We start from the raw sequence: 23,377 nt of genomic DNA on the forward strand, positions 1-23,377 counted from the left end.
GATCCTATGGTGGCAACACCAGGATCAGATCCACCGAGCTTGCGTGTCCCAGTCATTTTACCTTAACCACTACGCTACAGGCCAGCCCCATGGATGCATTCAAATTGAAGTTGTCTTTCTTGACTGTCTTGTAGGCTTTCCTGAATAATAATAATAATAATAATAATAATAATAATAATAATAATTAAAAAACAGATTAGGCTAGCCTTTGAAACAGCTGGTACCTGGTTGACCAGTTAAACCAGCTCCATTCTCAACATGGTTTGACCAGCTCAAGCTATGTTTCGAAATAGCTGATGGCTATTTCTTAGGATCACACTATCATACACACCTCTTCACACATTCATTGTAGGGAGACCAGAGATGGTGGTCAGATATTTTACTCACTTGTGACTCACTCAATTTCAGCACGTCATATAAGAGTAATTTCAATATTAGTGCAACCGTTTATGTCTCAGGTAATAGTATGTGTACCTTTATCGTCTTGCAATAATATAAGAAAAAGTTAGAAACTCACAAAGACAATCTGTCACACGAGATAAATATTGTAGTCACTAAATAAGTTTTACATTTTTAGAAATGTGAAATATGTATTACATCAGAAAAGTGTATTTAGAACTCATTGGCTGTTTAAATTAAATTATGCCCGGATATGTGTTTTTCTTCCAGGTTTTTCACCAACTTTTCACAGCAACATTTTCTCAACGAGGTAAGGTACTGCTTAGGATGAGTTGAAATTTTAACATTTTAAAAACATTAAACCCCCCCTCACTTCAATGATGTGTGGCTTATTGATGAAATTACCATTTGGGTGAACTCTGGCCCCAAAACTGAACATTTTCATACCTATGTCTTTGAACAGCGCCTTCTAGGGAGCGAGATATAAGCAGTGTGACAACAGCGTGACAACTCCGGTCTGCCCTAGCCTAGTTTTAGAACGTAACCGGTAGCTACATTTGAACTACCATGTCGATGCGAGAAAACTAGCATTAATGAAAAAAACGCGCACGTTTCCTTATATTTTTTAAAAGCTCGCTCATATCTTAGGTCATGACTTCTATGTCTTGTTTTAGAAGTCGCACATAACGGTAGTAAAGCTTTGTAAATTCACTTATCAGCTAATTGATTCCAGTCCCTTCCTTCAGAATCACGCTGCCTACCGTCATGTGATTACACTAGTCTTGCCTGTGGACTGTGGATCTATTTCGCGGAAACTACAGTGAAAGTGAACGACTCCAATGCCGCGGGTCGTCACTCCCCGTCAAGTTAGCCAGTGTGTCCAAAATCCAATGGCCACGCCTGGCCTCTGAAAATATTGGGAACCAGAATGTACTAAAAAAAGATTAATCGAGAAGATATATTCCTCTTTTTTATTTGATATACTGTACATGGTCATCTCTCAATTCCTTCAATGGCTGAAGAAGTGTTAATAACGGCTCCAGGGAAAATTACATCGGTAAGTATTATATTATGTATTGTCTGGCTAAACCAGTAGGTATACACTTCTGAGGAGGAGAAAGGAAAAGTAATGATTGACAGTTTCAAAAGAAACTGGTCCTATATGAGCAATATAGGCTACACTTATTTAACTGTCGCTGATTTTTTTATTTGTTTACAGTTACAACCAAGCATTGCTTTCACAGATGTACTTCTGTCTCTTATAATAGCCACTCCTGCATATCACCGCTTTTTCTATATGATTCTCATTCTGCATGAGATGCATTGCTGAATCTATAAATATGTGAATCTGATAGCTTGTTAGCTTGCTTGTTTTAATTGTGACGCTGACACAGTATGATTAATCGATCACAAATTCTGAGTACACTTTAATAATATATTGTATACTAGCCTACATAATATATCAGGGCTATGACCTTTCCAAATGAGGACACAAGAGATGTCAATGCTCCAAATTGTGTTGTTAGATGCAAATCAGCATGTTTCTTTGGTCTCGCGACTGGTTTGGAAGGCATTTGCCAGCTTAGTTTAAAAATACCTGAAATGTAACACCATTCCAAGATTGTAAAAAATACAATTATTTGCATATAGGAAGAGCCATTTAACCAGGGCATTAACTACTGCATTAACTTATAGTAAGTAATTTATACAACTCTGAATGCTGTAACACAGGGGTCAGAAGTCTGGAACTATCACTGAATTACATTTTATCAACACACAGGCTTTCTGGCAATGTTATTCCCTCAGGACCTATTACCAATCAGACTTAACATTGGGCAATGTTGCAACAAAATTGTGAAAACTGGGAAAACTGAACTGACATTTTATGAAATTGTGGGGTGCTTGCTGTTACTTTTTGGTGACATTTTCCACCACAAGCAAAGCCGGGAGCTTGACCAGTTGCCTGTGAGTTTTACCCATGGCAGCCATCTTCTAAAGATGCCATTTACATTGAGTGGATGTCACAAGACCACATTTTCCTAACGTCCGCACTCACATGCACATGAGTGAATAAGTAGCTGTATCTTACCATTTACTGGCTAAATTGAGTTTTCAGTTCCTGAGACTGTGTGCTCTCATTGTCTCCCAGTGCAGCCTTGCTGTGCTGTCCTCTTTGGAACGAAAGGTTAACTTTCATTTATACTTGGACAATGTAGACCCTAAAAAAGAGCTTAGGCCTACATATTATTTAAAGAGTCTGCACATCAAACATCAGACACTTTCTTTCTAGACCAGAGGTATCCAACCTTTTGTGAAAAGATCCGGTGTGGATCCAAGTCTTTGTCATAAAACACCTGATTCTACTTAACTCTCTCAACTTGATTGAAGACCATGATTAGTTCATTAGTTGAATCAGGTGTCATAGTGCTGGGCTCAAACAAAAACCTGCACCCACACCAGCTATTTTTCAGAAATGATTGGGTACCCCTCCTCTAAACAGTCAGTTCATTTGAACATTATTGCAGTTTTCTGATAAACTCAGTTACCACTTTATTAGGTAGATCTGTACACCAGCTTGTTAATGCAAATGTTTAATCAACCAATCATGTGGCAGTAACTAAATGAATAAAAGCATGCATACGTGGTCAAGAGGCATTGGCCATGGAATGATTGTTGGTGCCAGACAGGATAGTTTGAATAGCCCAGAAATTGCTGATCTCCTGGGATTTTCATCCACAACAGTCTCTCGAGTCTCACAAATCTCTAAGTGGATAGGCTACTGTAGCAGAATACTCAAGTCTAAAAAATAAGTCTAATAAATAGGGCTGCAACGATTAGAAGGCGGTGTTGACCATGTAATTTTGTCGATTCGGATATTCATAACTGACGCGTCGTATTGTTTTGAATATGATGGTGGCAAACCCAGCCGAGAGTGCGGGAGAGAGTCCATTCAAAAAACCTTATCATGGCTACACCGGGGCTTGAATCACCAATGTCCCAGTCATGTACCTTAGCCACTAGGCTACAGGCTGCCCCACTAACATAACCCTCTAACTCTAACAGTCTGTACAGTGCTGGCTCAAACAGGGCCCACATAAGAGCAGTATTTAGGTTGTGTGTATGCTTGTGCATATCTCATTGAGATTAATAATGACTGCAGACAGCTTCCGCTTACTGGTTCCATGGATTCCAGTGGGAGCTGCTCAATGGCACATGAAGCCAGTTCATGGAGGCTGCCATGTTTGACTATGGGGCTTTTTGGCACATGCACACTGGATACCTTAATGTGTTAATACCTTAATAGGAATTTAAGAAATCTTATTACTGCAATGGCTCTGCCTAAAAAAGCTTAGGGCTGCATACAGTATTACTCCAAGAGGAAAAAAAGCAGCATTAGTCCTCTTCAATATTAGAATAAGCAAATAACAACAACAGCATCTCAACTAATATTGCTTGAGTAGAATTGAATAGTGTCCTCTGTATGCAGCCCACAGTATTGTGAATGATGAATAAGTAATATTTTAGCTGTTTGGTTATCATTCTTTTAAAGTTTAAACTCTTAATGGGCACTATGCCATTTTTTAAATTAGCTGTCATGTTTTTCGATGTAGTCATTAACTGAAAATAATTTAGGGGATTTTTGTAAACAGACCTGAAGCCTGCAGGGTGTTCTATTTTTAGCACCATGAAGGCACTGAATTGATTGTGTGAACTATGCAGCTGTGTAAATGGACTGTAGATAAAAAGACTAATCTGTGTAAGTTATTCTGGATAACAGTGTCTTATACAGTTGTGTTCAAACAAATAGCAGTGTGTTAAAAAAAGTGAATAAAGTGCAACTATTTTTTAATAGCTTTTAGTTCCATATTTCAAATGTAGTGGAAACATCACACATTCAATTCCTAATCAAAACATTAGCAAATATCAAGTGTGCATTATTCTTTTACAGGAAGAAAAGGAATTTTAATCTGTTCAAAAGAATGGCAGTGTCAACATTTTTCTCTTCAAATTCAAACATTACTGTATAAACTGAATTTTTCAAGATTTAACTTCACTTTAAATTACTGAACTAATATTTAGTTGCATAACCATTGTTTTTGATAACTGCTGCGCATCTGTGTTGCATGGAGTCAACCAACTTCTGGCACCTAGAAACAGGCATTTCAGCCAGGATGTATGAACTACATTCCACAGTTCCTTTGAATTTTTGGGTTTTGCTTCAGAAACTGCATTTCTGTCACCCCACAATTTTTCAATGGGGTTCAGGTTGGGGGATTGAGCTGGCCACTCCATTACCTCAATCCTTTTTGTCTGGAACCAAGATGTTCCTCGTGTGTTTGGGGTGATTGACATGTCCTCGGCAACATAATCATGTATGGCAACATAATCTCTTCAAGTATTTTGATGTATTCAAACTGATCCATGATCCCTGGTATACGAACCCAACACCGTAGTATGGAAAACATCCCCATACCATGCTTCGCTGTCTTCACAGTGTACTGTGTCTTGAATTCAGTACCCAGGGGTCGTCTGACATACTGTCGACGAGCACTAGACCCAAAAAGAACAATTTTACTCTCATCAGTCCAGAGAATGTTACGTCATTTCTCTTTGGGCCAATCGATGTGTTCCTTGGCAAATTTAACCGATTCTGCACATGCTTTGCGGGGGGCTTCTTGCTGATAGCTTAGCTTCGATCAAACGTCTTCTGACTGTAACAGCACTTACAGGTAATTGTAGATCATCTTTGAACTTTCTGGAGCTGATGAATGACTGAATCTTTGCGATTCTGACTATTCTTCAATCTATTTTAACAGTAGTTGCTAGTTTTCTTCCATGTGTTTTGGGTTTTTGTTGCCATTTTAAAGCATTTGAGATCATTTTAGCTGAGCATCCTATAATTTAATGCACTTCTTTATACGTTTTCCCCTCTCCAAGTTTTTAATAAAATGACGTTGTTCCTCTGAACAATGTTTGGAATGGCCCATTTTACTTAGCAATTCAGAAGGAAATATATTTAATAACAATGTGTGAAACATTTGCTTCCCTTCTTGCTTAATAAAGGACAATTAATGACACCTGTTTTTTCACAGAATTTATGAATTCTCTAATTAAACTCCACACTGCTATTACTTTGAACATGCCCCTTTCAATGAATGAGTTAATTATTCAGAACAAGCAGTGTGCATGTCATGACAGTTGGGTCTGTTGTTTTTCTATTACACTACTACATCTACAAGTAATGTATTTGCCATGCAGAAATATCACTACTACTAATAACAGTGGTTCATCAGAAGTCAGGGTCAGATAGATATCTTGCACCTCAGTATGTTTAGGGGAAGTCACTGAGAGAGTTTGTTCTTTCTCTCTTTCTCTCTTTCCTTCTCTCTTTCAGCACCTGACTTCCTCCTTACTGGCTGTGGCCTTCCTCACCTCGTTTGGCAGCTCCATGCTCTATGGCTTCAATCTGGCTGTGGTCAACTCTCCTGCAGGCGTAAGTCTACCTGCCCGAATCCAACTCATCATACCAACATACGACACGCCTGCTCAAACTGCATTAGGACAATGTCAATAACTAATTTTTTTTGGTTTCGTTTTTGGATAGCTGTCCCAATCGAGGGAATGTATTTCCAAGGTTCACTCTGGTTTCTGAATGAGCCCTGTCAGCCTGTTGTTTCTCTTAGCTGGACTTGTGCTTCTTCACCTTCACCTAGCTAGCTACTACTATAGATAATTACTATGCAAGATAACATTTTCAAGGTAAAAATCCTGCATAGTATACCTTTGAGTACAAGCTTATTGTATCCTTTTAGACTGTGTCACATATGCATTTCTGTCAGACAGTTAAAAAAAAAGTGTCCTTAACAAGATGCCCTTTCCATCCAGTGCTCTTCCAGCCTGGGTCAGCTGGGGTCAATCCACAGACTCACAGTAGCCCGACCAAGGAGGTCGCGACATCAATTCAACCCTGTGCCGTTTAGTTCATCAGGCGTGAAAGGTTGAAGCTGAAGCAATATGTTTTGGTGACCTTTGTTCACGGCATGTTAAAGGAGACTTGATTAGTTATGGGTGCTCAGTTATGGAAGTACATTTGAGTATACTTATTCTGTGTGGAGGATTCATTTGGCATCATTGTCTCTAATTATAATCTTTCGGCAGGGTTACAGAATGATTTACAGAAAGAATTCAAACATAATCATTGATTTGAAAGGAGAACTGTGAACATTTTCGACTGCAGACTACGCATAGCCTGTCTTTAAATGTCCTTTGCCATCATCTATGCTATATCTGATATTTCCGTGATATGACAAATGGAAATTTTGTGGTCATCCCATTTTTTGACATGGATAGTGATATAGAGTAGCAGTCTGTGGAAGTCTCTGTTGCTTTCTGTAAGTGTTTACAGATGTAGCGCTTATGAATGTGTTATGCAGGGATCATGGAGTATTTCTTTCAGCGATAAATCAATTCTGACAGGAGAGATTTATCTCTAATTGATCTATTTAATTGAGTACATTTGATCCCATTGTAGTTCAGTGCTTTATACATACTCATAAAATTTAAAAAGCCAGATTTGTTTTGATTTTATTTATTTCTTAGTCAAACATAGGGTTTGACTCGAAATGAGCTGTCGAAACTGAAGTTCTTAATGTAGAGAAATCTGCCAAAACAATTCTTCTTCAATTCTTTTTGCAAGATTATTGGTTTGTTTTTGCCAATTTTGGGGTTAATTCAGCCTGCATATTTTGTGAGTGTGGTGGGGCATGCATTGCTCCTGTGGATGATCTATTCTTTGGGTTTGTTCATCTGATACAGGTTCAATTTGTACAAATATTTTGTGAAAGACATTGTTCTTTTCTTCAATAATGGCTTTTTGTGGTCATTTCTCTTGCTTGAGTGTTAACCATTGTGGGCATAGTTTGGGTGCTGAGTGCTCGGTTAAAAATGTATGTAATGGGTGAAGTTTATTTTAGGAAATCTTAGATTATTTTCAGAACTTTTGTTAAAACAAATTTATTCTGAGTTTGACAAAATCGAATAGAGTTAGGTATCTGTAATGTCATATTCTAGTTGTGACTACTTCGCTGCAGGTAATTGGCTTCCTTGCATGTTTACAGTTTACTTAAGTTGACTCATTAGCTTGGTGGTTGTGTGCAATATGTTGTGGTTATTATTCCCTGAATTCATTTGAGTGCATTATGGGTTTTCAATAGTTTTCTATGTTGCTCTTAACATCTTTCCCTGGTCATAAAACAGGTCAGAGGCTTGTCCTGCCACCACGTGTGAATTGGAATGCTGGGAGTTGATTAAGTGACATTTTTAGCATCTTGTGGAAGAAGAAGAAGAAGAATGGCTCACTGTAACAGAGTCTCAGATGATACTCACCAACAGAAAAACGTTAATTGACAGCATACCACCACCACTGCCCCCATTTCATCCTAAAGTGATTAGAACAAAAAGAGGACGACGGAAACGGAATTTGATTTGCCTGTGACCTGAAAATGCCGGGCTGGCAGACAGCAGGGCTAGCGTCAGTCACGGGAGAGAGGGAGAGAGACACAGAGAGAGAGAAATATATATAATTATTATTTTTATATTCAATCATATTACCGTGTTATTTTCCTTTGTTTAACAGGGATTCCTTGGCATGCTTTGGCAATACAAATGCTAATTTTGTCATGCCAATAAAGCAATTTGAATTTGAATTTGAGACAGACAGAGAGAGGGAGCAAGAGAGAGAGAGAAAAAGAGAGAAAAAGAGAGAAAAAGAGAGAGAAAGAGTGAGAAAGACAGTCCCGTCTCCAATTTGCTGCTGCATTCCCTCTCCATTCCAGAGTGAAGAGACACGCTCTGTCTCTTCAGTGGGATTCTGGGAATGCAGTGACAGTTCCTCTGGGTTCAGCAGGGTGTAGACTAGTGCACAGAAACTATGAGATACTTCAAGTTACTGACTCACCTGCTGAGTAACTGCACTGAGCTAATGCACACAGGGATGTCCTCAACCCTCTACACAATGTTTCACAATGACTCTTCTCACTAGTCAGTAGAACAGCCAGCACAGTTAATCGGCAGATTCCGTTTGTTGTACAGTCTGTCATTGCGTTACAGAAAGCATTTGAGTTTGGCGTTTTGGTGGAAAATAATGTCATTATTCTAATATGTTAGATGTGGTGGTGGTGATCATGGGAGTGCTTCTGCATTCCACAGTAAAGAGACTCTGACTGTACAGTCAACGATTCACTGACTCTGCAGTGGGGTATGTGAGACGCGTTTGAGATGAGATGCCCTCAATAATGGATGGAGATGCTATGAGCTGTCAATCAGTGACGTTTCTGAACAATTTCGAGCTGTTCCTCTCCACAGTACAATGCAGTGATTGGTTCAGATGACTGAGTCACTAACAGCATATGCTGACTCAGTTTTGCCTTAAATTTTGGAGACCTCATGCTTGTCTCACTAGTTTTAGCTCAGATTTTTCTGTTTTTGTAACAGCAAAACTACAAATGAATCATTTTAAATAGTTTAGATGAAGGGTCATAAATGCAGTAACACCGGTGATTACACCGGGCTGGTCAAATGGACTGCCAGTCAATAGCCAGGGATTTCCAAGATTTTCGCCCTGAAATGTTCTCTTTTTGTGGGTTCAAGCCTGCTTTTTTGGCAAATTTTCTTTTGTACTCCCATTATAAAGCATCTTTGTGACAGCGACTGCAAAATGCGCTCCACAAATATAATTGAAATTGAAATAAAAAAATTTCGTCAGGTGATTCAACCACCGTAATCCCACGATATGTCGAGCATTTATAAAGATCATGTCGATCACTCTTATGTGAAACATCATAACCCTGTAGGCACGCGTACCTCTTTTAAGCTATCACGAACACGTTTTGATCTTTCGTTTCGATCTCGCTGCTCCAGTACATCAAAGACTTCTACAACCGCACCATCGTGAGCCGCAACGGCACGGGGCTGAACCAGGAGGCGCTCACGCTCATGTACTCGCTCACCGTGTCCGTCTTCGCCGTCGGAGGGCTGGTGGGGTCCCTCATGGTGGGCATTCTGGTCACCAGATTTGGAAGGTAAGTCGGGACACGGCCTCCCCTCTCAGTGCACGCTGTGGGTTTACATCAGGGGTGCAGAGTGAAAGGCCTTCCTTTTTTTGGGTTCTATGCCAAATTTGTAATTAGCCTTTTATGCTGTCTATTGTAATTATCACACTTGTGCAGACTTGTTTTATTAATCCTCGTGTTTTTGCCAAAACTGTTTTATTGCTGCCTTGCGGTTGGTTTTTCTCAGCAGAATAATCTACCGGGTGTGACTTTTTATCGATGTGGTCACATCCTGCACTTCCCTCTGGGGTTCTCAGAGCATGTGTGCCTGGTTGTGGTTATGCACTTTGTTGTATGTAGCTGTATCTATTGTTCTAATTATTTATGTCAGAAGTATTCTTATATTTCGTCCAGCCCTAAAGCTCCCACTGCATTTATAATAAGCAATATAAAGCAAACCTGCCCGTTTTTCAGTCATTCTTGATTATGCACATTAAATGCAAACCAAAGATTAATGATGTGCTCTCATGTCTGTTGCAATAATCAGTGTTAACACGACCAGTTATTAACACAGGTATGGAGTGCTTATGATGTCGAACAGGTCATACCTGACTGTAAATCTAAACAAGGCTTTGCTGTCGGACAGAGAGCGGTTTGTGAAGTCTTTGGTTTCACACCGTAGTTTTGTCATGGAAGATGAGTCCTGTTTTTCTGTGTTAATCGCCTCCCTTTCTGGACATAATTATGTGCGGTTAATAGACAGTGACGGGCGACTTAACACGGGCGGCCATGTTCTCTCTTCGCAGGAAGGGCACCGTTTTAAACTCCACCGTGCTGGTCTTCATCGCAGGCTCCCTGATGGGCTTCAGCCGGATATGTAACTCCCCAGAAATGGTTATCTTCGGCCGCTTTATCACTGGAATACACTCGGGTATAGTTTTCTCAGACACGCAGTCACCATTGGCCACTTCGTCACTTTGCTTACGCTACATACACTGTCAGCATGCAGTACTGTTACATTTCACGCTGTTTTTCACCAGTAGATGTTTACATACACACTGTTAGCATACAGTACTGTTATAGTTGGTCCAGTTCTTCATTGCTAGATGTACAAATATTGGCATGCTTTATTGTACTGGTCGGCCATTTATTCACCGCGCAGTATCACCTCACACTGTGTACCAATTGAAGAGTGAGAAAAAAACTGAAACTTAACACTACTGTGATTAGGAATAATGAATATAATTATTAATCATGAATAGATTCCAATATCTATCAAATCTGCTGCAATCACATACAGGAATGTGGTGAATTGAATTTCACCTCAGTCACTTCAATGAATTAACTTACATTTAATTCATGATTTTAATGTCGTTTTTAATAATTAATCAAATCAAGTGAATTTCATTTAATTTCCTGAATCGCATGGTTTGAAATGGAACAGCCAGTCCTGATCAGGTGTTGGTGTACTCTGGAGTATGTGTAAGGATATGGGGGCTGGTTGAAGGCACAGAGTGGCAGGTTCTCTGAGCCCCTCTGCTGGGTCCCACAGGGATCGCCCTCAGCGTGGTGCCCATGTACCTGGGCGAGATCGCTCCCAAAAACCTGAGGGGCTTCCTGGGCCTCATGCCCAGCATCTTCATCTGCGTGGGGGTCTTCACCGCCCAGATCCTGGGGCTCCACGAGCTGCTGGGGAAGGTACGGAGCCTGGGTGGACACTGCCTGTGTGACGTGAGGAGCTCTGGGGAGGCCTGCAAGCTTACTGACTTTTAGGCAGCTATGACAGGGCAGCTGTGTGAAACCCAGGGAAGGTTTTTATTGGCCGTTCCCTTGTAAAGGCTGTTTACTCGATGTGTGCTTGGCAGGTGAAGCTTAATATCCTACACTAAGGTACAGTGGGTACCTAAAGGGTACCACCTCGGCGACAAGCTTTTTCTGTCTACTGCCTTTCCTCAGAAGCTTTTATTCTAATATTAATATTAATGTATTCATTTATTATTGTTTTTTTTAATAAATGGTAAATGTCTGCATTCATATAGCGCCCTTTATCCAAAGCACTGTACAATTGATGCTTCTCATTCACCCATTCACACACACACTTACACACCACCGGCAATAGGCTGCCATGCAAGGCACCAACCAGCTCGTCAGGAGCAATCGGGGGGTTAGGTGTCTTGCTCAGGTATACTTTCACACACACAGGGCGGGATCGAACTGGCAACCTTCCGACTGCCAGACGACTGCTCTTACCACCTGAGCCAATGTAGCCAATGTCGCCAATGAGGCTGCTGTTAAAGAATCCACTATAACAGCAGCCTCAATCAGCCAGTGATGTGGTCATGATTATAGCATCTTGCATCTGTACAGTACTATGTAATACAGTGAATGGGAGAGACTCAGCCACTGCCATCATGCAGAACTCCTCAGGCCAGCTCTGTTGTCATGGTGACCGCTGTATACAGGTGTGTGGTCTTGTGTCACAGGAGGACTACTGGCCTCTGTTTCTGGCTCTGGTGGTCATACCCACATTCATCCAGCTCATGCTGTTGCCATGGTTCCCAGAAAGCCCCCGCTACCTGCTGATAGAGAAGCACAATGTCCATGCCACCATAACAGGTGAGTACCCACAGAACTACAAATCCCACAATTCCCAAGTAACGCTTAATTAAAAGGTGTAATTAACTTAGTGCATATAAAATATTGTTCGCATTTATTCATCCTGTTAGCGCAGATTTGCTTGCATTGTCTATTATTTACTTTAAGGCATTGTTTTGCTGGGTCTGTCATGAAGTGCATATTATGCATCCATTATGTATGAGTGTTCATGTCGATGAGTCATTGGCAAGACTTTCAATGAGCTTTCATTCACAGTGCCAAATTGGAAGACCATTTATTCCAAGCATGCTAGAAATGTAAAAACCTAGATTTAAAGCTTATTAAAGTCAGTCAAGCTACATTTAGTGTGCATGACTGCCACAACAAACAAAACGTGTTTAAAAAGGGTGGGATTTCCTTGAGTGAGACGGGTGATTGTTAAGGGGTGCGATGTGCGCCCTCTGCAGCCCTGAAGTGGTACCGCGCCAAGTGCAACATCCAGGCGGAGATCGAGGAGATGCAGGAGGAGCAGCGCTCGCTCTCCTCCGTGAGGACCGTGTCGGTGTGGCACCTCCTGCTCGACTCCTCCGTGCGCTGGCAGGTCCTCTCCGTCGTCGTCATCAACATCGGCATGCAGCTGTCCGGCATCGACGCGGTGAGGCCACGCCGCGACCGACTAGTCTGTTAGACACCGGCTAACAACACAAAGGGGAAAAAGTCAATTTTACAGATACAATGCATTTAAATGTATAAAACGGAGTACAAATATGGGCTTATCTATTGTTCTTTTTTTTATGTAAACAATATACAGCACAGAGTTACTTTCAGGGCTGTTTTGGTGTGAGATTAAATGCTCCCCTCCTAAATATATCACGTTTTTAGCGTGAGGTGCTTTGTACAAAATCCCAACGTGACGGCAACTCTGCAATGTTACTTGTCGACATTCACTAAGCAATGTGTTTCATGAATTAGCCCAAAGGTAGTGTCTATGTTTGGGTACTCGGTGGGCCCCCATGGCTGCTAATGTGGGTGCGCCGTTAATTAGCGTCCTCGCTAATTCCACTTCTGGGTCAAGCCCTACCCCACTGCCCCATCCATTCAGAGCAGTCAGGAGATGGGACTTTTATTGTGTTATGGTTTAGGTCACAGGCTGTTTGTTGGCACAGGGTTTTCAAGAAAATGTCACAGAGAACTAAAAAAGCGTAATAGTGCTGTACCTAAATTGATTATATTGACCAAATGTTTTGCCACAGGCCCGGTTGAGAAATGTAACAGAAATAGGCTATAACTTAAAATCATCCCTTGATTATAGCAATCAAGAAGTACTCATTTTGTGGCATTACAACAATAACAAAAAAAAAATTGTTCCAGTGTTGCCTGCTTCAGGACTCTGGGTAATGTAGTGCACGAGATGAATTGATAATTTAGTTATACAAATTATTCATTGATTATGTCTCAAATGTAGCTACCAGTGGTAGCTGGTGGCTTATACATATGAAAGACACTGAAATATAACTATTATGACAACTTAAAATGCTTAAAATGACACAGTGTCTGAACATCGGCATTCACAAGTCACTGAACCACAAACACAGAACTTTATTTATGTCCTGTTGATGGGTCCATTTCTAGATATTGATTCATAAGGCTATAAAATGGAATTCCATTAGTCATATTGCTTCATCTTACTTTGCCTTTCAGGTCTTAGCTTCATTCTCTTTATGAAAGCACACAGAAAAGGAACTGTGTGATACATTTCATGCAATACGTAGTTTACGTTTTTGTCTTGTTCCTCAGATGCATGCAAATGGGAACTTCATGTAAACCATTTTTAATTCAAGTCGTTGACAGTTGTTATGTTTCTGTATAGATTTGTCTGCACACATGATCCTTACCTAAAGGATTTAATTCCTAACTGTATTTATTTTTTATATACTGGTCAACAGAGCGGTTACAATGGACAGCAAAAATAAATAATGTAGTAATTTAAATGTATAAAATTGTATTTGAAAAAGGTCCATAATGACACTAATGCCACTGACATGCCTTGCTAATGGTGAAAACGATTGACTGTGTCACTCAGATCTGGTTCTACACCAATGACATCTTTGAGAACGCAGGAATCCCGCACCCTCAGATCCAGTACACCACGGTGGGGACAGGAGCCATCGAGGTGGTGGCAGGCCTCATCGGCGTGAGTTCCCAAAAGGCCTCCCTGCTGACCACTGTGCCAAACGAAAAACAGAACTGTAAAAAGAAGCATACAGTTATGATATATGGCCCTGAGCAGATATTCAATGGCACAGGATGCTAGTGTTGACCCAGTAACTGTAAGTCTATACAGTGAGTCTTGAAGTAGCCCTTTGAACTACAGAAGAGAGGAGCTATAAGGCACTCTTCTCAGAGGAAGGCTATATTTAAAAAGACTCCATAAATCCACATGGAATTTTAAATCAAGAATACAGGGCTCTTATTCAGGTATAACCTGAGGCAAGCTGTATACTACTCACACAAAGCAGCAGAACAGCCATCTCTGTGGGGAGCCTTTGGCCCCAGCTCAGCTAAATCTGCTATCAGGTCCTGTAGCTTAATGGTCTTCCTGACCTGACCAGAAACACATGGACAGGTGATGCAATCAGTTTATCAGTTAAGTGTGGGATACATTCAACAGCAGATTAGCAGATGAAACAGACTGACATAACCCATATTAGCTTGTCACAGTCAAAAAACAACTCCTGAATTTGATGAGGTCATCTAGATAGCAATTTGAACTGTACCTGCACACTGGTTTCACCCATGTTGTTTCTGATTTATTTTTTAAACACGCCGCTGCATCATATGTGCTAATGGCAACCGTGGCTATAAATGCGAGCTAACATGGCTGACCGCCTAAAACAAGACCTCATTAGGGCAGCAAACGCAGGAAGTGACACGTGAAAACAGTGAACTGATGTGCACCAGTATTTCCTCAGAACAATTTCACAGTTTTTAAATCTGAAAAGGTCAACCGTGGTTTGCTTCTCTCTTTGTATTCACGCGAATTACATGCAGGCGTTTAGCAGATGCTCTTATCCATAGCAGCCTAACACAGCTCACATTTTCCCACATACCATCCACTTATACAGCAGTGTATTTACTGAAGCAGTTCAGGTTAAGTACCTTACACAAGAGTGCAATGACAGGACCCTTCCTGGGCATTGAGCCTACATGGTCTAAATTACAATCCCATTCCCAAACCTTGATGTCACACTGCCAGCCATGTTCTGTAATGAAGTTTATTTGGTACATACGTATGTGCTTGTGTATGACTTGTATTCTGTAATACAATGTTTTGTATTCAGTAGTATAGAATCTTTTTTATTATTGACTACAGTATGCCTTCTATTCTGTAGTCCAGCATGTTTTGTATTCTGTAGTACAGTTTGTTTTGTATTCTGTAGTACAGTTTGTTTTGTATTCTGCAGTACAGTATGCCTTGTATTCTGTAGTATGGTATGTTTTGTATTCTGTTTTAGAGCATGTTTGGTATTCTGTAGTGCTGCTTGCCAGGCTGACATACGGTGGTATGAACCCCAATGGTAGATGAGGAAATTATAAGAAAGACTAATGCACCTCGCCCCCCACTCTCCTGCCTCTGCACATTTCTCACAGATAATGGAGGACGAGTGGAGTTTCTTAGCCAGGATTTAGCATTGCAGTCTCAGCGTATGAAGAAGTGGGCCCTCCTGTTAGTCATAAGAACTCATTGCTGTCAGTGTCCACTGGCCCACACAGGGGAGGCAAGCGGCGCGCTAAGGAAGTGTGGAGATTGGTTATAAAATTACAGCGATTCATTCTGCTGTCATCTCTCCCCTTCCTTTAAGTCATCACATTGTTTTAATGCCATTTAGAAAACAAGCACTCCCCCCTCCAGTTTCCCCCCTCTTTTTCATTGGCTTTTTTTCTGAATTACATAAAAACGGACTCTAGTGACACAAAGGGGTAAAGAGACTAAAGCTGTTTGATTTGTGATTTGCATCAAATGGACATACTGTAGCATGACAGAATATACACTCACATGATCACATGGTCACTCCTTTTGTGTGCGCCATTAGTGGACATGATATTTAATTTCATCGGTGTGTTTCCTCAGTGTTTCACCATTGAACATCTGGGGAGGAGGCCGTTGATAATTGGTGGCTTTGGATTCATGGGGGTTTGCTGTGCAGGGATCACGCTCTCGCTTGTTTTACAGGTATTGTATGTTCTGCCTTTATATACACGGGACATATGATCCCACAGAAGGCGCGCATGTTAAAGAGCATGACAATGATGGCAAACTCTGTGTATGTACACAATATTAGTATTAGTATTAAATAGCAAGTCTCTCAACCTATTGTTGGAAACATTTATGAACAGTGTTAAATACGTCATCCCATTCTCTCTGCAACTTTATTTAAACAGGTACTATAAATGTACTATACAGCAGCTTGTTTTTAGTGTACTACATGTCAGGATGATTAGGTTGCTCTCAGTTTAATTGCACATTAAATATCAATTTTGACATTTTTTCAAATCTTTGAACACACAGTAAATACACAGACTTGACTAAATAGAGAACCATGCCTAAATTATTTGACCTTCTTAAATTATTACCTATTTGCTAACATCTCACATTTCTTATGAGCATTTATCCAAATATATCTGTGTTTAGCAATGTGCATATTCCCTTGAAATAAAGTGTAACCTTGTTTGTTTTTCATCTTTAGGCCCACGTGTCCATCATGCGATATGTCAGCGTGGCCTGTGTGGTTGGGATCATCGCTGGCTTCTGTATCGGACCAGGTGCGTTCCTCGTGACCACTGCCTTCTGCGTGTGACCGAAATTCAGATTAACTGCGTGCGATTGTCCGTTTCACACAATCTATTTTGCCCAACAGCTCTTTCACATTTTCTTCTCCTTGAATGTCACAATAACTCCCACTTGGTTAGCACTACATACGAACATACTGTATGTCAGTGGGGTTTTACTGCAGCTTAGTCCTGGTGAAAGGCTGTCTGTGAAGCAGGGAAATGGTGACCCCTGCAGGTGAACTGTGGAATATTTGAAAAATTGATAAATATCACGACTCTTTTCGAAGCTACACTGCGCAGTGGATTTTTTAGAATGATGAAAGCAGGCAGTTAACATTAGACATACAAAAGATCAGTTCTGAGTAAACCTATTCCGTTTCTCCAAAACATTACTCACGTTGCCCTCTGGATAACTGAGTCATTTCATTAAAAGGTCATTACCGTCATTAAATATTTTGCGTTTGATAATTCATTCATTAGAACAATGTCATTCACGCATGTAAGAGTGTGATACACTGGCTAATATCTGGAATGACAGTAAGCATGTGCTACGTCTGCCACTGGAGCATGACTGTGACGTATCCACATCGCCTGCATATCTGCCTGGTGTGACCTTTTGAGAGTGAATTGTGGTTTAGCACAATGGTATGTAGCTTACCCATGCTTCATATAGACCTGGTGCTGTCCAGTAGTAGTTTACACTCTTTGCCTGTGGCTGCCTACAAACTATAACTGTCCTTAATAATGAATATAATCCATATCATTACCCATTTACACTCAAAGTATTACTATTTATGTTCTGCCATGTTGTAGTTTTGTATTCTACTGAAATTTTACTATTTCTGTGGAAGAGTGTATCTGCCTTGCGTTTACTTGGAAACACGCAACAGGCCAATTACAGTAAACTACTTTAAGGAGCCTATTAGACAAACAGGAGCATTGGAAACATACATTTCCCTAAAAAGAAAAGTTGTTGTTGTTTTTTTCCGCTTTGAAGCAATAACAGCTTTGAATAATATCCCCTGTTCAGCAAAAAGTTGTATATTACCCAGCCACAGAAGTGCAACACAGTGTGCAGATAACAGATGAGAACTGGAGACGTTTACGAAATTGATGGATCATCAGGCCCTCCAACAAATCTATAATTCATTCTCAGCCGACAATTTCTTCTGCTGTAATTACGTCTTTAATTAGGGCTTTTATGGCTCATTGTTCATAAACAATGATGAATATGGCTTTTTATGACAAAGCCGTGCATGAACAATGAGTGGAGGATGGAGTTCCTTATCAGTTTGACTGCGTTAAGCCTCCCCTCGCAATTATCATGCGCAAATAATGAAGTTGCCCGTTTGCTTGTACGCAGAATTCATTAGATTTGAAGAAACACCTTGAGCTGCGGCATTTTTCACTCGTAACCAAAAGGGAGCTAAGCACTGGAACATCCATATTTCTGCATATGGAGATAATGAAGATCACATTCATCCATTCTAATGTTCTGTTGCCCGACACTGCAATATTGTGCATTTCCAATTTCATAATAGTTCATATAGATGTTTGTTTTTTTTACATAAATTTCAAGTATATACACAATTATCACCTGAATAGGGCAATACAGTTGTATCCCTGGGTACATTTAAGTACATTGTGAACAAAATCCAAGATGAGTCTGAATTACTGAATCATGGTAACTGTCCATTGTCTTTATCGAATAGTATATTCAGTTGCAATTTTATTAGGATATTAAATTACATAACAGGGAAGCTGAAAGCTTGGGCTATCATAACACAGAATGAACTGTCTGAGAATGGAATGCACACACACACACACACACACACACACACAGGGTTGCCGCCAGGGCAGGACAATTGGGTACACTGTCCCCGGTCCTGGAGTGGGAGGGGAAGGGCAATAACGGTCTGTGAACTTGGGGGCAAATATTATTGAAAAAATTTGCTATTTCACCCGGCAACCCTACACACACAGATATAAAAATCCACAGTAATTACATTACATTTTCACTTTGTTTAATTGTAGTCATGGCCTTATACGTGAGGTTCCTGCGTTCTTAATCAGACACGTGGTTGTTGCGTGACCTCTGTAATCCACTGATGAAATATGAAATGATCCAGAGTAGAGTGAGAGTGTGGTGTCTTGCTGCAGCGGGCGTTCCCTTCCTGGTCACGGCGGAGCTCTTTAAGCAGTCTCACCGCCCGGCCGCCTACACCGTGGGAGGGGCTCTCAACTGGATGTCCAACTTCACCGTGGGCTTCGTCTTCCCCTTCCTGCAGGTCGGTTCTGCCCCAATCCCCACCACCCCAATCCCCCTCTCCTCACTGCCCCAATCCCCACCACCCCAATCCCCCTCTCCTGTCTGCCCCAATACCCCTCTCTTGGCTGCCCCAATCCCCCTATCCTGGCCGTTCATTCTCATTTCAGCCTGCACTGTCATGTTCCAATGAAGCTTCATCCTTTAACCCAGGGGTCACCGACCCTGTTCCATGGAGATTAACCGTCCTGAAGGTTTTTCCTTTAACCCTAATTTGGCACACCTGATTCTACTCATTAGCAGCTCAATGAGATCTGAGGCTGTTGAATGAGGTGTGCTTTGTTATGGTTGGAGTGAAATGACCACTGCTTTAACCCATATTTGGGTTTCAAATTTCTCTTCAGTGTAGAAAGAAACCCTTTGTGGCTAATGACTAAAACATAGTATGTTAAGAAGCCTTGTGTATTGGCTGATTTGAAAAATGTCAACAGATGTGTGACCAGCTCAACTAGCTTGACAAGTATACCAAAGGAATTGCCACATTTCCACTATGAAATTAATGGGTTAATGCAGGGCTGCCCAAACCTGTTCCTGGAGATCTACCATCCGTACCTGATTCTACTAATTAGCTGCGCAACCAGATCTCTAGCTATTGAATGAGGTGTGCTTTCTTATGGTTGGAGTGAGAACCTACAGGATGATAGATCTCCATGAACAGGGTTGGGCAGCTCTGCTCTTGCTGTTGAATCAGGTCTGCTTTATTTGGGTTTGAGTTGGGCAGCCCTGATTGAAGGTATTTTTATTCAGACATATAAACAACAGAAATATTAAAACCTGTAATCTGTTACAGTATGCAGACTCTGAGGGGTTTGTGTCTGAGGGGTTTGTGTCCGTAAATAAGCTGCGGTCTGATTGTGGTGTTCCCCGGTGTAGATGTCAGCTGGGGCCTACTGCTACCTGGTGTTCGCCGCGGTGTGTTTGGCAGTGGCGACCTACGTGTTCTTCATCATTCCCGAGACCAAGAACAAGACCTTCATGGAGATCAGCCAGATGTTCGCCTCCAAAGAGGCCATCATGGAGAGCCAAGGCGTGGGCATCTCCGACCAGCTCCGACTCCGGAAGATGAACGGATACGGGACGCTGGAGAACGGGTCTGTGGAGTACGACAGCTCCATGTCCTGCCCCTGAACTGAGAAAGAGAGAGAGAGAGAGAGAGACAGAGAGAGTGTGTGAGAGAGAGACAGAGAAACTGAGAGAGAGAGAGATATCGCCATAGTGCAATGTAGAATGGAAGAGTAAAACATTTTCTGCAAAGCAATGCAGAAGTTTCATGAGACATCACCACTTTACAAGTGGCCATAAAAGTGTATATTACAAATATAAAATAAAAGATTAAAAAAGAAGTTTAGCCCCAATATTGATGTAATATGCTGGTATTCCATGCTAAATATGTACTTGTATAACGTCATGGCGAATATCAGTGAATGAAAGGGCCATTGTACATACTGTAGTTCTTTTCACATGTTTGTGACTGGTGCCAATGAAAAACAGATCAATGGGTTAGCCACGGTTTGTTCAAGCACACATTTTTTCAAATGATAGTGCTATTATTATTATTTACAAAAGCATTTCATCCAAGGAGATCGCAGGATTTGAGAGCCATCGCAACCTCTGGGAACCTGCTTTTACACATGTGTTGCTTTTGTGATCGAGTTCTAGAAGTAATTTATATTAATGGAGTTTGAAGATTTTCAGTAGAGCTGCTGTTGCTCCATAGCGTCTCTTCAGCGCTCCAAACATACTGTATGTTGAACAGTGTGTGTGTCAGTCCGAAATTGAAATTGATTTTTGTACAGTACACACATACATTCTAATGCGTTCAGTACTGTATATATTGTGTATGGCACTGCTTATGATCTTTCTATTAACAGTAGAAGCTTTTGGAGTGCTTCAAAGTTTACAAAGGTCACAGTATTCCAGTTGCTTGTGTGACCAGTTTTTAATTATTTCAATGTAAGTTTGATTTTCGTCTTTTTGCAGTTTGCATTACAAATGTGAGAATGATGTATTGACCTTACTCGTATGTGCCTTTGAACATTTGATGAACATTTTATTTGACTACTGGAACAAAACTCTGGTCAGCCATTTCATTCTGTATTGCTTGAATGTGTGAATAATGTTTAACCACCAGCAGCATGTCTGAAGAGCCCTCATAGTATATGTGTGTCTCGTTCAGTTGTATTCATATTAAGCTTATCCCTTGTAGGATACTTTTTCTTTATTTTTATTTACCTGCATATCTTTTCTGGTCTATTAAAATCGTCCATAAAATATTTAATACCATGTTGTAAGACTCACGTGATGAGAATATGTGGTCTATGAGGTGCCTCATAGCTTCTGCATCCATTCAGAGTGTAAGTGTTTGGAGTTTGATGGAAAGTTTGGTTTTGGGCAGCCATTTTAAGGAAGAGTAGTATGTTGTTATTTCCACGTGATCCCGGGTTAGTGTCTGAGTCGGTCATTGCTCCGTTCTTTTGATTGGCTGAGCCAGTCGATAACACTGCTAATGTCAGTCTGTAGCCATGACAGGAGACTGGAGATACCAGCCAGACATGTACATAATAGGACACAGTATGTGTTTCATGCATTCTATATTGTTTTGAAAGATGTTCATTAAAAAAAGAAATGCTATATATACAGTACTGTGCAAAAGTCTTAGGCACCTGTATAACACTCTGTACAGATAATTTTACATTCCATTTTAGTAATTTGGCAGAATAGTTAAAAACTGAATCAAATCAATATTTTTTGTGATAACCCTTCGGCGTTAACGGTATCACTTCTAGATGGCCAACGCTGTCCTGCAGTTCTATAAGACAATCAGCAGGGAGGTTGTTCCAAGCATGTTGGAGAACTTGCCACAGTTCTTCTGCAGACTTTGGTTGGCTTCTTGCTTCTGATCTCAGACAGCCTTGATCAAGTTTTTATGTAAAATGTAGTCAATTGCTTACAGTAATATGTTACTTCTTAAAATTAAATACAAAAATGTCTCTGTAAAATTAAATCTTTTGGCTTAAGGCTATTTGGAAATCTCAAATGTGATATGTAATAAAGTCTAGGGTGCCTAAGACTTCTGCACAGTAATGTATAAATGCAGCATTTATTATACTATATATGCAAATGCATATACATTTGTACTGGATCGTATATTTTAAAATACTTCATTATGAGGCTATTCAAAACTTGATGTAAATGAGCAATAAAAACATATGTAGTGTTATTTATTGATGCTTTTCATTCCCGCTTTCCACCTTACATATCACAAGAGAAACTGAAAAAAACAGTGAAAATATTTGCAATATTTATTAGAAATACCATATTTGTTGAATGTCCATTGTTGTGTAGATTCCAGCATAGTAGAATGTGTGGTTCTTGAGAATAAGAGCAGAGACTCATGCCCCCTACAGGGGAGAAAAGTTGACGGCCAGATTCAGTAGTATTTTCCCCATACATAACCACACTTCTACTGCGATTAACTGAACATGAAGGCATTAACAAAGTATTGAAATTCTACTTCACAGACGTCACTGAACTTTAAGGGCAGAGTGCTGTAGCGTTTAGGCTGGAGTCCCCCTCAGTGTTTACCCCTCTGTCAGGACCAGGCTGAGGGGTACAGATGTGAGAGACCAGAGCCAGGGAAACCCTTCCACACGAGAGATGGGCCTCATTAACTCACAAAAGAGACAGGTTCGGCGCTTAATTAATGAAATGGGCTGTGTCCTCCCTCTGGATGGCTGATCAAACCTCATTACCCGCCAGATTCAGTGAGAGGCCGCGCGCCCGTCCCAACCCGCCGTCCGCCAGCGCCTTTCCCGCCAGCGGGGCAGGGGCGCGACGGGCACCATCCACGGCGCTCCGACTGTCCGGCTGTTTTATTGTAAATGGGAATGCAGATTGGATTGTACGTTTGCTCTCGGAGCGTTTAGCCCATCAGCAGGCGCCCGGGGCCGAGCTCTGGCCGAACCCCTGCTTACCGGCTGACAGCGGCGTCCATCTTGTCTTCGCTTCAATTCAATTAACAGTTTAAATAAGTAATACTCCAGTCTGCAGCGAGGAGGGTGTTCATTAGAGTGTGTGTCGCCCTTTAGAATGGGGGGGTCCCTTTTCTGCCTCCCCTCTGTAGCTGGGTTCTTGCTAGGGTGGTTTATTTTCTCATCACTGTTTGACCAGTCAC

The 23,377-nt window shown here is 41.0% G+C and overlaps 1 protein-coding gene across 1 annotated transcript; it reads left to right on the plus strand.

Annotated features, from left to right (window-relative positions):
* Positions 1 to 1,411: 1,411 nt before the first annotated feature.
* On the plus strand, positions 1,412 to 20,331 carry slc2a15a (solute carrier family 2 member 15a). Its single transcript, XM_061228195.1, has 12 exons — positions 1,412 to 1,456; positions 5,795 to 5,893; positions 9,319 to 9,479; positions 10,256 to 10,380; positions 11,002 to 11,147; positions 11,933 to 12,065; positions 12,512 to 12,699; positions 14,128 to 14,238; positions 16,177 to 16,278; positions 16,793 to 16,868; positions 19,038 to 19,165; positions 20,077 to 20,331. Exons 1-12 carry the CDS (start codon positions 1,412 to 1,414, stop codon positions 20,329 to 20,331), a joined length of 1,569 nt encoding a protein of 522 aa, XP_061084179.1.
* Positions 20,332 to 23,377: the final 3,046 nt, after the last annotated feature.

This window comes from Conger conger, chromosome 18, assembly GCF_963514075.1.
Source record: "Conger conger chromosome 18, fConCon1.1, whole genome shotgun sequence".
NCBI classification, from domain to species: Eukaryota; Metazoa; Chordata; class Actinopteri; order Anguilliformes; family Congridae; genus Conger; species Conger conger.

What these genes read in the sequence shown, in the direction of transcription:
- slc2a15a (XM_061228195.1), top strand. Translation starts at nt 1,412, where the DNA reads ATGGCTGAAGAAGTGTTAATAACGGCTCCAGGGAAAATTACATCG. An exon ending in CTCCAGGGAAAATTACATCG is followed by an intron (nt 1,457 to 5,794) that starts GTAAGTATTATA and finishes TCTCTCTTTCAG; the next exon opens with CACCTGACTTCCTCCTTACT. An exon ending in TGTCCATGCCACCATAACAG is followed by an intron (nt 12,066 to 12,511) that starts GTGAGTACCCAC and finishes CGCCCTCTGCAG; the next exon opens with CCCTGAAGTGGTACCGCGCC.